The sequence below is a fragment of the Bison bison genome, unplaced genomic scaffold (assembly GCF_000754665.1).
Source record: "Bison bison bison isolate TAMUID 2011002044 unplaced genomic scaffold, Bison_UMD1.0 scf7180017864213, whole genome shotgun sequence".
In the NCBI taxonomy this organism is placed as follows: domain Eukaryota; kingdom Metazoa; phylum Chordata; class Mammalia; order Artiodactyla; family Bovidae; genus Bison; species Bison bison.
The window spans coordinates 2419542-2432843 of NW_011494785.1; the positions used below are offsets into that span (position 1 = coordinate 2419542).

Consider the following 13302-nt stretch of genomic DNA (forward strand, 5'->3'; position numbering starts at 1 on the left):
AATTGACTGAATAACACTTAGGATATAAACAGAACTGATTTTTCTGTAAGTCAGTAATACCACAGAAGCAGATGAAACTCTATTCATTCAATCAGTACTTCCACTGATACTAGTAAGTAAGCGCCTAATATATTTCTGGAACCATGAGAGCACTTTGGGGGCAAAGGTGAGTAAGCTACAATGCCCAACTCCTGACTTGAAGCAAACAGAAGGTCGTGAAACAGCGTCACCTAGGAAACCACGTCCAACGCTTCTGAAGCTCAATGACAGCGAGGATGAAAGGCCGGCCCTTGCTGAACTCTGCAAAGTCCTTACAAGGGAACTACGAAAATTAAAAATGGGGGAGACGACCACCCGTAACACACCTGAGCAGCAGAACACTCCAGGGGATATGATGTCACCTGGAGGGGTGGGGGCGGGGGAGGCGTGACGGCCTCTATCGGCTGCCCTCCCCGAGCGGCACACACCTGCTTCACTGACCCCCCTGTCACTGCAAAGACTGCTGCTCCCCATTCTTAACAAGACCATCTAACAACCCATTTCCTCAAATCCATGATCAGTAATGATGCCAAATTAATAAACGAGACAGGACAGGTTAAAAGGGGGGAAAAATGGTATCATGCAGAGTTGTTCTGTGAATCAAACAACTTGCAAATTGCTTAGCTAAAACTCAGAAACATCTCGCTCACAAAGAGGAGTCAGGTTTCAGCTACTCGGATGTCGACCAGCTCGTGGACACAGCCACTTTCCCCCAGGCTGCATACCTGGTCCAAGGTCTCTCCTCCAGGCGGTGTGAACGCTGGGCACTCCTCCCCCGCCGCTTTGGCCATGGCCCTCAGCTCACTCAGCGGCCTGCCTTCTGCAGCCCCATATTTCTGCAATGATCCAACAGACAAAAGTGCCTCAAGGGGAATTTGCAATTCACAGACAATTAAGTACATGTTTACAGCACACTTTCAGCTTACTTTATCCTATCTCCTCTGAAAAGATGCAAACCCAGGTCCATGTGACTTCATAGCTCGTTAGCTGTTTAGGCTCTTAAAAATCAAGACTTAGCAAAATGCACAAGTCACAGAGGAAATACCAATGGCCAAGAGACACGGAAAATCTACCTTCTCAGGAATTCATAGTAAGAAAGATTAAAATGACACCTTTCATAAGTCATTAAATCAGAAGACCAAAGAGACCACTAACAACCAGTGTTGATGTAGAAGGATCAGAGGCTGGGAAGAGAACTTTTCACTTTTAAACTCTTCTGTACTAAGTCCTCACAAGTATGCCTTGCTTTTATAATTTAAGATGCCTCTCGCCTACGATTTTAATGATTAAATAAGACACTATTCACGAGAGTAAGTAAGAGTAACTGCCACACAGTAGATTCTTCATGTAATAGCCAATTTCACATCCCAAGCAGGAAGGCATTTGATTTCTAGCCATGGGATAAACTGAGTTGCTGTAGTGATATTTTATGGTAGAAGAACAACATATAAGTAAGCTATTAATACTTACCCTTTCTCGGAGTCTTGAATCATACTTTACTGTCATATCTTTGCAAAATTTGCTCTTCTCCAAAATCCCATGCACGGTCTGCAAATCAAAAGACAACCATTTCTTTTCTCAAAAAAATAATCATTACTGGGGAATCCCCTAGCACGCCAATGGTCGGGGCATGCTTCCATTGCAGGGGGCACTGTTCAGATCCTTGGTTGGGGAACTAAGGTTCTGTATGACACGCACCCCGCCCCCCGAAAAAAATCATTCTGGGAGGGCTCAGGATGGTATCATAGGAAGACTCTCAACTCACCTCCTCCCAAGGACAAGGAAAACCCCAAAAGGCTAATAGTAGATTTTCTAGTAGAAATCTTACAGGTCAGAGGTAGTGGTGTGACATATTCAAAGTGCTGAGAATTCCAGCTAAAAATACTCTACCCAGCAAGGTTGCTCGGAATTGAAGACAAGATCAAGAGTTTTCCAGACAAACAAAAACTAAAGGAGTTCATCACCACGAAACCAGCCCTACAAGAAATATATATGGGGCTTCTTTAAGCTGAAAAGAAAAGGCACTAATTAATAGCAAGAATACATGAAAGCAAAAATCTTATTGGAAAAGGTATATATATTAATATAAGAAAGGTTGTAGATCAATCACTTATAAAAAGTTATTTACTGACAAATATATATGTGTCAGATATATACACACATATATAACATACACATTTATAATTTTCTCCCTCTATGTGTCTTATTTATGCTTTGTCCCAAAAAACTTTCGTAAAGACCTTTCTCCTGTGTTTTCTTATAGAAGCCCCATAGCTTTAGCTTTTAGACTTGTTCTATGATGGGCTGCAAGTTAGTTTTTGTGTACTGTGTAGGCAAGAGTCACATGTCATGTTTTTCCAGATGGCTGGCCCATTGTTTCAACACCTTTTATTGAAAAGACCACCCTTTCAAACACAGAATTATCTTGGCATCTCTGTCAAAGTCCAACTGACCAAAAACACTTACAAAAACAACTGAGCATGTGAGTGTGGGTCCCTCAACTCACGCTTGAAAGAGAAAGTCTTTATTTCACCTTAATTTTCAAAAGCACTGCAGGGTTGTCATTTCTTCAAAGTATCTTTTACCTTCACACTCACCCCAACTCTCTTCCCTGTTTCCCTTTTGAGACTTCAACTATATGTTGAAGTCTGCACTGCCTGGTACTGTCCCACAGTTCAGAGACTCTTCATTTTTCCTTTTCCAGCCTTTTTTCCTTCCACAGTTAATTTTGGAATGTTCAGTTTCCATGTCTTCACATTCACTGACCTCCTCTTCTACAGTGTCTGTTGCTGCTGCTGCTGCTAAGTCGCTTCAGTTGTGTCCGACTCTGTGCGACCCCATAGACGGCAGCCCACCAGGCCCCGCCGTCCCTGGGATTCTCCAGGCAAGAACACTGGAGTGGGTTGCCATTTCCTTCTCCAATGCATGGAAGTGAAAAGTCAACGTGAAGTCGCTCAGTCGTGTCCGACTCTTAGCGACCTCATGGACTGCAGCCTACCAGGCTCCTCCATCCATGGGACTTTCCAGGCAAGAGTACTGGAGTGGGGTGCCATTGCCTTCTCCATCTACAGTGTCTAACCTACTGCTAATCCCACCCTGTGGAATTATCATTTCAGAACACTGCTTTTTTCATCTCTAGAAGATGGAGTTGCTTCTGCCGCCTCCTACTTCTCCCCTCGTTATGCTCCTCTGAGGGCAGTTTAGCCTCACGGTGAAGGGGTGACACACTCTCTGTATTCAGCAAAGCCTCCACTTGTGCTGTGGGAGCTCTCACACCTCCCCACTTTGTGTGGGCCCCAGGAATCAACTGGACAACCGCACCCCAGCAACTGTTCTCCCCCAGAGTTCCGTTTTCTGCCCTCATGTGGTTCCAGCCACACCTGTGCAGACTAACTGTTCACCAGAGACTGATGAGGACTTCTATACACGTGTCTAGAGTCTTCTCTGTGCATTTCTCCCTCCAGCACGCCCACAGATTTTAGTTACTTAAGCCTTTCAAATTCTAAGCTTTGTTCCCTCAACTCGGAGACCAATGACCTCCAGCTGGCTGCTTTTGCAGAAGTCTGGAGATCACTTTAGTCAGAAAACCACGACAACTGAGGGCTCATCCCCTTTGTTTCACCCCATCTGAGACTGCAGCCCAAGCTTCCTGGAGTCCACTATCTGAAAACAGTTGTCTCACAGGTTTTGTCTTGTTTTCTGGTTGTTTGTTGGGGGAGGCTACATTCCAGCCCTGTTATTCCCCCACGGTTGTCACTAAAGTCTCCTTCCCTTAGCTTTCAGAAGTTGATTTGGTTTTTTCAAACCTCTGGGATTGTTTTTATAGTAATCTGCTCCCTAAAGCTATTCCACACATCTTTCATTTCTTTATAGCAACATAACTGCTTTTTAAACTCTATCTGAGTTTCAATATCTGATATCTCAATCGTTAAATCTCTGGTGTTTCCACTGGGTTTCTCTCACAACACCCTCTTTGCCTTTTTTTGGCATTTTGTTAGACATTTCCCCCCAAGCTGCTCTGATTAAATTACCAAAATAAAATAAAATATAAAAGTGAAATAAAAAGAACTTCTGTCAGCGAGGAAAGAGGATTGGGGATGATGTTTGTGTGCGATTTAATTCTCTATGAACTCTGGGAGGAAATTTTTCAAGGTACAACTGTTGAAACTTTTGATTTACAAGCCTCATCCTTGACTAAACTTACCTGCTTTGCCCTTGTAAGGTCACTGGAGAAAACATGAGTAAACTTCACATCTTTAAGAAATATACCAGCAGCAGCTGCTTGTTTAAATCCAGTTTCTGAAAGAGGCTCATCTATTCCTTGTCCTGCAGTATTAAGAGAAGGAACAATAACGTTCAAATATATATAACGGATGCAAATAAAAATCATACCTAAGAGAATATAAAGAGCGTTTATATTTTATTAAGACTTCCTTGAGTACTTTCCACATAACTGTTCAGAAAACCAAAAGCAAGCAAAATTAAGCTATAATCCCTATAGAGGTTCAGGTATCCAAGTGTTTTCCAGCATGTCTGCCTGATGGGAACTGGTGGGTGATGAGACTGTCTTCAGCTCCCCTGCCTTGCACCGCCCACCGCTTTACCAGCCTGTTTCATTAGTGCTGCCTCTGATCTACCTTCTCGGCCCAGCTGCTGTATTTGGGTGGTTGGATCATCATCTAGAGAAGTTTTCCTTCTTTATCTCCACTGTTTAAATTCAGTAACATACAGTACTGCAAATTACTCTCCATAAAGGCCAACAAGCCTTCTACCAGCTTAGAGCAAAGATCAGTTTGGCCAGCGACACGACACACAGGACAATAAACCATCGTGAATGAGGGTCAGCAGAAACAACGGGTAACGGACTTGGAACCGCCAGTACTTCAGACATGCAATCACCAGAGGCTGCACTCTGCATCACAAAGACAAGCAACAGCAAGTCCTCAAAACCAGACAGGTTTCTGAAGGAGCTAAACAAATCTTTTAACAATGAAAAACGGAATTGCTGTGGAGGTAAAAAATATCCCTCAGTGGATAAAAGGAAATTCATTAAGCTGAGAAGCTTCACGAACCCAAAGGTAAGGCTGAAGTGGTCCCCCGTGCCCCTTTCCCACAGATATGAGGAGATAAGAGCACGTCTCAGACATGTTAAGACATGGAGGAAGGACAAGGATTCCTAACTACAGCCAGTGGGAACTCAAGAGAGAGAGAAATGGAGAACAAGAAGTATGAAACGGAACAGGAAGTGCTAAATGAAGAATAGGAAGTATGAAATGGAGAACAGGATGTGTGAAATGGAGAAAAGGAACTATGAAACAGAACAGGAAGTGTGAAATGGAGAATAGGAAGTGTGAAATGGAGAATAGGAAGTATGAAACAATAGGAAGTGTGAAATGGAGAATAGGAAGTATGAAACAATAGGAAGTTTGAAATGGAGAACAGAAGTGTGAAATGGAGAATAGGAAGTGTGAAACAAAGAACAGGAAGTGTGAAATGAAGAACAGGAACTATGAAACAGAACAGGAAGTGTGAAATGGAGAACAGAAGAGCGAAATGGAGAACAGAAATCAGGAAAGACATAAAACTACAGATAAAGGAAACATGATGCACACCAAGGATAAATTATTAAAAAAAACAAACAAACCCTACCAGATTTAGTAAGAGAAACTGTAGAAAACCAAAATAAAAAGACTTTAAAAACAGCTACAGAGAAAGACAGATGGGACACCATGGGATATGATGGGACACCATGGCCATGATGGGATATCCACCATGGGACACCATTTGGTTGAGAGAAGATCTCTGGACAGGAGCAACAGAAGCCAAAATAAAAAAACCCAGCAGAGTAATGGCTTCCAAAAGAACCATCAGTCTAGAACTGGACTAAAGAAGACTAAAGACAATAGAAACAGAACTGCATGGAATAGAACTGATTGAAACTATCTTTACCACCAACCGATTTACACAAGAGAACTTCTCAGAAAAGATGCTTCAGGAATGAAGGTCCGAGATGCAAAAGAAATGGTGACAGGAGAAGCTGGCAAGTATGGCTGTAAATTAAACAAACACTAAGTAAAATAATGCCTAGGCTGCACAGGTGAAAAGGACAGGAGACTAAAACAACAGCACATGCCAACACATCTTTCAGGAGAGAGGATATTTACCTTATACTTTATTAGGTATGAATGGTGAAGATACAAAGACAACTATTAAAAGAACAGACATGGCTTATTTCAAGGCCAGAAGGCAAGATAACAGTGGGTTGGATAAGGGAAAGAAAAGCAGGCACCTAAGAAGTAAAGGTGAGTGAGAAGGAAAAGATTAGAAAACGAAGGAAAAAAAAGAACCACAAAGGAAAAATCCAAACACACCAGAAACCAGAGTCAACATGGATTAAACCACTCTCACCAGTTAACAAAAAGACTGCTTTTTTTTTTTTTAAGAGAACCAGAATCAGCTGCCTACCATTGACAAGGTTAACACTTAGGAGACCAGTACCCAGCAATGCTGAAAAGAAAGGGATGGGAAAATACACACCAGGAAAATTCCAACCCCACACAGCTGGACCTGCCATATCACTCTCAGAAATACATGACTTTGTGACAGAAGTCTCACTAAGGATTGTGAAGATAACTATAAATAAGGTTCAATTCACCAGGAAGATAGAGCAATCTTTAAATTTGTATGTGCCTAATAAAATACTCTCGAAGGATGTAAAAGCAGAATATATATATATAAAGCACAAATTGATAAAATTGAAGGTATTTAAGGATGAATTGGCTATCACAGTGGGAAATTCAATATATCTCATGCATAAACTGACCCTTAGGTCATACAGGCACATGAGTAAATTTACAAAACTAGTAAAGTAGGGGAAGATTTGAACGACAAAATCAAGATTAATGATTTGATATCAAACTCCAAACCCAACAATTAGAAAACAAAGATTTTTCTCAAACATATAGTAAATTTATAAAAACTGACCACGCTAACCAATTTCAGACATATTACCAAATAAGCCATATTGTCAAAACAGAAAGCAATCACACTCTAAGTCAATCACAAAAGATGAAGAACAAAACCAAAGAGTCCACTCATTTGGAAATTTAAAAAACAGTTCAAAATAACCTACAGAAATCATAAATCATAATGGAAATTTAAGATACTTGGTACTGACTATTTACTAGATTACTATAAATCGAAACTGTAGGCATGCAACAAAAACGGTACTCAGAACCATATAAGCTTGAATGCTGACAAAACTTAAAAGAAAGAGGTGGCTGTGACTGAGGAAACTAAGCATCTAACTTCCAAAGTGAGAAAAAGAACACAAAACAAATCTAAACAACAGGTCCTGAACATGGAAACTTCTATTCATGTTCTACTGCCAGTTTCAAATGAAACGAGACAAGTGAGCAGGGCCCATGAACAAACAAGGTAATGAGTCCTGAGGATGCTCTGCGTGGGGCCCAGGTCAGTGGGAAACAGACTGGTTTCCAGCAGAAGGAGGCAGGCACGTGGGGTATTAAAAATCAGCTCCTGCAAACACCAGATGTCCCTAGCCCCAAAATATAAAACTCAACGCTTGGATCATCAGAGCACAGAAATAGCATGTCTAGCTGAAAGATATTCTTTAGAAGCCAGACCAGCTGGATCGCAGGGAGATTAAAAGAACCTGAGCCCAAATTAACAGAGCAAGCTCGGCTGAGGTGGGGTGGGGAGCAAGACAGAATAAAGTAACAACCCCATGTGAGAACAGGAATTCTCTTTTTAAACTATTTATTTCTTACGACTAAAAATAATATATCTTAGCAGGAAAAATACCATTAACACCAGCCAGTAAATTTTTGTTTCCAAATATGAAGTCATTTTAAACCCTGGCAGATATATTTGAAGACAATTAGACCCAATACAGCTCCTTAATCAGCTGAGAGGTCGCTTTGGAGCCGCGCACAAACAATTTAGACCACTGGTCTTCACATCCAACTCACTCAAGATACTCACTCCTCTTGAGTACCATCTACTCTGATCATACTTCTGTGACCATAGGCTTTAATTCCGTAATCCCAGCTCACAGTCCAGACCTGCCCCCGGTCCATCCTACCCTATCAGATCTCTTTAACCTACATTTCACATGAACATGAACAGAGAGAGCTAAACAATAAAAGTCAGAGAATACCAACCTTGAATTATTTTCTCCTTGTTAAGTCTTGTTTCTCCACTAAAATAGAAACACAGGGAGAAAGCCTTTATTATCAAACTAGGTTACTTTTGAAATGAGGGGAAAAAAATCAGCAATGAAAGGTCACGATATTTGTAAAGACAGCACATTGTACCTACGTTAGAATCTAACCTGTAAAAATGACACTCTAAACTACTATCTGCAGCTATCTATTCTATGTACTGAATTGATGAGCTAAAAATTTCAAACTGTTCCAAAGTAAAATGTATATAGATAAATCTTCAGTGAATTGAAGGCAGAGAATATTACTTTTCAAAGTATACGTACAGATACATAATGGAGTGTCACTCAGCCATAAAAAGGAATGAACCTGAGTCAGTTGTAAGTGATGTGGATAAACCCAGAGCCTGTCGTACAGAGTGAAGCAAGTCGGAAAGAGAAAAACAAATATTGTATATTAACACATATATACGCAATCTAGAAAAAAGTCTTGATGCACCTCCTTGCAGGGTAGGAACAGAGACACAGATGTAGAAAGCACATCTGTGGACGTGGTGGGGGAGGATGTCGGGGGCGGGGGGCAGACGAACTGAGTAGCACCGAGATGTACACACCACCACGTGTACAACAAGATAGCTAGAGGGAGCTGCTGCACAGGGCAGGGGGCTCAGCTCGGCGCTCCGTGAAGCTAGGAGGGAGGGACGGCAGGGAGGCAACGTACGTGTACTGGTATCTGACTCATACTGTTGTACAGCAGAAACTAACAAAACACTGTAAAGCAATTATACCCCAATTAAAAAAAAAAGTGTATATACAGACAGAAAATTTTTGTTAAATCATCTTCAAATATGTTGACCAAAACTACTTCCCAGATGTCAGGACCAAATAGGACAGCCAGTCCACCCATTCATCTGCTGGGCTGAGCGAGCAGGTCCAGGGGACCATGAGTGGAGCGGAAAGGGGTACAGGGACCCACAGTCCCCACCCTGGCTTCCGAGTCCTCGAGCGGCCCCAGCTGCTCCGCTCTGCAACGCTGAGGGATTACAAAACCAAACCCAGCCCATTCTGAAGCAACCAGAAGAGTGACAGGGTGAGAAACACTGTCACAAAACAACTGGATTGAGGCTGGCCAGGGGAGGGCGGGGCGCACTGGCATCCTATGGGGCAGGTTTTGCTTTCAAATCACCTTATAAACATCACAGAGAAGCAATCTAGTAACAGGATTTTTTCCCCAAAAAAAAGGTGCACAAATATTTAGTTTTACAGCTTTGTAAATGTTTGTTACAAACCAAACATTTCTCGAGAGGTTTGTACAAATCCTTGAAGCAACTGGTTATAGCTAATTTGGGGAGTGGGAAAGAAAAGTGGGTGGCTAGAATAGGTTTACTATTAATCCACTTCCCTAACCAAAGCTTGGCTTGTAGCAGCCACAGGGAAAATCAGCAGAGTGGAAAGGTCAGAGGAGTATATTTTGAAGGAGTCAGGAGTAACAGCACTCATTTGCAAAATCTGCAGTGGGATTCACTTCCAAGACAGATATCCGACTCTGTAAGAATCCCAAGCCTTATGACAAGAAGCCAAGTCTGATGACTGGCCATTTATAGGCCCTCAAATATGCACTGTTCGTTTGGGGGATTATCACGCTGTTCTTCACTTTAAAAGACATTTTATTTTGTTAGTTCTGGTTTATGCTCGACAGCGCTTCTCTAGAAACCATGTAAGAGAGCTTAATTTCCTAATCACATCCTTTTAAATAATTCAAATTCAGCAGACAAGTACTTGGGTTTGCCACAGGAGAGACAAATCATGGGACATTAGGGTACAACTGGGGCGAGTTGTCAAAGTAGATGTTCTGGTATACACGAGAATGGAGTGTACTCTCCCGCTATTCAACCATGAATATACAGCCTTACAGTGATTCCTCCACAATTAATTCATTTGAAAATAGCGAAGTTTCCAAGGGCTAGGAATGTGAGGATTTTCACTGGATCTACATTACATTAGTCCTAGCTGCACAGGCTCTTCCAATTAATCAATCCTACTCCCAGAAAACACACATCACGGGAACATAGCAATTACATGTATCTTTATAAGAGTTTACAGATGATCCAATATTCAACTTGCCTGCTCTATTAGAACAATGATTAGCATTCAATGAAAACTAAGTAACTGCCAAAAGAGGCAGAATTAAAAAAATAAAATCAGTGTTGCTGTCAATACCTATACTAATTAATCATCTTTCAGGAATTAAAAGTAAATTAGTTTGTAGAAATGTTTAAAGAACTAGCTAAAAATGGAAGTGAAATGGAGTAGTTTGGCAGGCAACTAACTGCAAACACCTACAAGAATGTTTCGAGGAAACCAGAGGCTTTTCTGCATTTATTGGGGTTTTCAACAATGCTGTTCTAAGACCATGAGAAACTACAGCTCAATCAGATTAGTAAACTTGAAGTGTGAAATCTGGGGTATTCTGTTCCAACAATGATACACACTGGCACTCTCACGTTCAAGGATGTTGATGAAGATCAACATGCTGACAGTAACAGCACAAGATTCATAAAGAATCTGGCTGAGCTTAAAGCACAAGATTCATAAAGGGTTTGGCTGAGCTTAAATTGCAATTAAAAAGTTTTCTTCCATTATCAGAAGAGTCACCATTCAATAAAACTCAATTCAGTTCAGTCGCTCAGTCGTGTCCGACTCTTTGCAACTCCGTGGACTGCAGCACGCCAGGACTCCCTGTCCATCCCCAACTCCCAGAGTCTACTCAAACTCATGTCCATTGAGTCAGTGATGCCATCTAACCATCTCATCCTCTGTCATCCCCTTCTCCTCCTGCCCTCAATCTTTCCCAGGATCAGGGTCTTTCCAAAGAGTCAGCTCTTTGCATCAGGTGGCCAAAGTATTGGAGTTTCAGCTTCAACATCAGTCCTTCCAATGAACACTCAGGACTGATCTCCCCTAGGATGGACTCGTTGGATCTCCTTGCAGTCCAAGGGACTCTCAAGAGTCTTCTCCAACACCACAGTTCAAAAGCATCAGTTCTTCGGCGCTCAGCTTTCTTTATAGTCCAACTCTCACATCCACACATGACCACTGGAAAAACCATAGCCTTGACTAGACAGACCTTTGTTGACAAAGTAATGTCTCTGCTTTTTAAAATGCTGTCTAAGTTGGTCATAACTTTCCTTCCAAGGAGTAAGCGTCTTTTAGCATCTTGTTTCTTTTCCTGAAAGAATCATCAATTTTTAGCTTTGAGAATTCTGAAGGAGGAAACTAACTATTCCCTATCAATTATTTCAACACTTTCTCTGCAGTTTCTTATGGATGCCCGTGTGCTTGATGGCTAAGTAGCGTCCGACTCTTTTTGACCCCATGGACTGCAGCCTGCCAGGTTCCTCTGTTCATGGGATTTTCCAGGCAAGATTACTGGAGTGGGTTGCCATTTCCTCCTCCAGTGGATCTTCCCGACCCAGGGATCAAACCTGCATCTCCTGCACTACAGGTGGATTCTTTATCACTGAACCACCAGAGAAGCCCTTTCCCATGAACAGAACAGAACAAAGCAAACTGTTCTTATCACTCTTCACAGTCAGATCACAAGAAGTAAAAAGTAGCTTCTGAAATGGCTGGTGATAGTCAAGCAATCCACAAACACTAGGCTTTAATTCTAAAATAGGAGTCAGAAGGGCAAAGCAGTTAACAGGATGGGCCACAGTACCACCACCTTGGTTTAAACCCCCTCCCCAACTCATCACGTGATTTTAAGCAAGTCACATGACCTCTGTGTCTGTTTCCTCATCTGCAAATTGAGAGGCCCTCTTTACCACACTGGATGGTAGTCAGAATTTAATTACAACAGTACCTGGCAAATACTAATTCATTAAGACTTATTTTTAAATTAAGTCCTCAAAGGATTTCTTTGAGGAACAACTTTACACCTTTCAAGCCCTTTTTAAGAAGGGAGGAGGGGATAAAATATACATTCATGTAACAATTGTCTATTAAGCATCTAAATAGGGATCAGCTTGTTTTTCAAGGGGTGGTTTAGCCTAGATTTTCTATGGCTTCTGGGCTTCAATTTTATGTCAGGCACTGGGTCAGGCATCTAGAAAGTGCTGCAAATTAAGAGGAAAGTGCCATCAAGACTAGTTCCTGTTCTGCTATGGAGTAGCTGTAAGTCCTTGGAAGGTCACATGATGGTAATAAACCATTCTATAACATGCAGAGGAATGGGGTGGAGAAAGGATCTCCATTTCTCGCTTGGCCATTAAAATCCTGTGAGTCCTAAAGGGACAACTTCAGATAACAGCTGAGATAACCTTCCTATTCAGGAAGAACAGGACCAAAAAAAGACAGCAACTAAAGGCAGCTTGACAAGGTTAGACCATTCTGATGTTGCTTGCAAGCTCCAACAAGTCAAAAATGGAATCTTAGTGACCCGTAACCCAGTCCTCTGATACACAGAAGCCACTCAGAATGCTGGTCCCATTAACCACACACACACATACTGGACCACACGCTGCATTTTTATCAGAGCTGTCCTTAACACAAACAAAAGTTCGTTAATTCTCATATATGCTCCCCACCCCTCCCCAGTGCTATGCACTTTACCTTTCTAACATTTAATGATCACACTAATCCAGTGGGGTGGGGGCTATCACTATCCCCATTTTATAAATCAGGAAACTGAGGTCGTGTAAATTAAGTCGGTTAAAGGAAGCCCAGGTTACAAGGCTCCCAGGTGGAGCCCAGATTCCAATCTATGTCGCCCTTGCTTGAAAAATCTGTGCTCCTGACCGCCCTGAACTCAGTTAACACCGGGCAAACATAGAGTCGAAAAGGAAAAGGAAGGCATGGCAAGATATGTCAGCATTTGGCTCCCTGTAACGCTGCATGTTAAAAATATTTGTTGAGGGCGGTGCAGGCGGCTGAGAACAGGGCGAGGCGCCCGCCCCACGGCCCCAGCTCCTCCCCCAGCGACCGAAGCTCTGCGGGGAAGAGAATCTCAGACCCGAGCCTGGGGGACAGAGGGTACAGAGTGGGAGCAGAGCCTGCAGGGGAAAGGTCAGCCCCGAGCC

General features: G+C 42.2%; 1 protein-coding gene across 1 annotated transcript in view; it reads right to left on the reverse strand.

Moving 5' to 3' along the window:
- Positions 1 to 13302, reverse strand: part of LOC104992216 (chromosome unknown open reading frame, human C12orf5) — a 15639-nt gene that overhangs the window by 1182 nt on the left and 1155 nt on the right. Inside the window, exons 2-5 of the mRNA XM_010844994.1 lie at positions 8223 to 8260; positions 4244 to 4365; positions 1510 to 1587; positions 765 to 875 (exon numbers count right to left, since the gene is read on the reverse strand). Of these exons, the coding sequence (XP_010843296.1) occupies positions 765 to 875; positions 1510 to 1587; positions 4244 to 4365; positions 8223 to 8260 (349 nt within the window). The remainder of the gene's footprint in view (positions 1 to 764; positions 876 to 1509; positions 1588 to 4243; positions 4366 to 8222; positions 8261 to 13302) is intronic.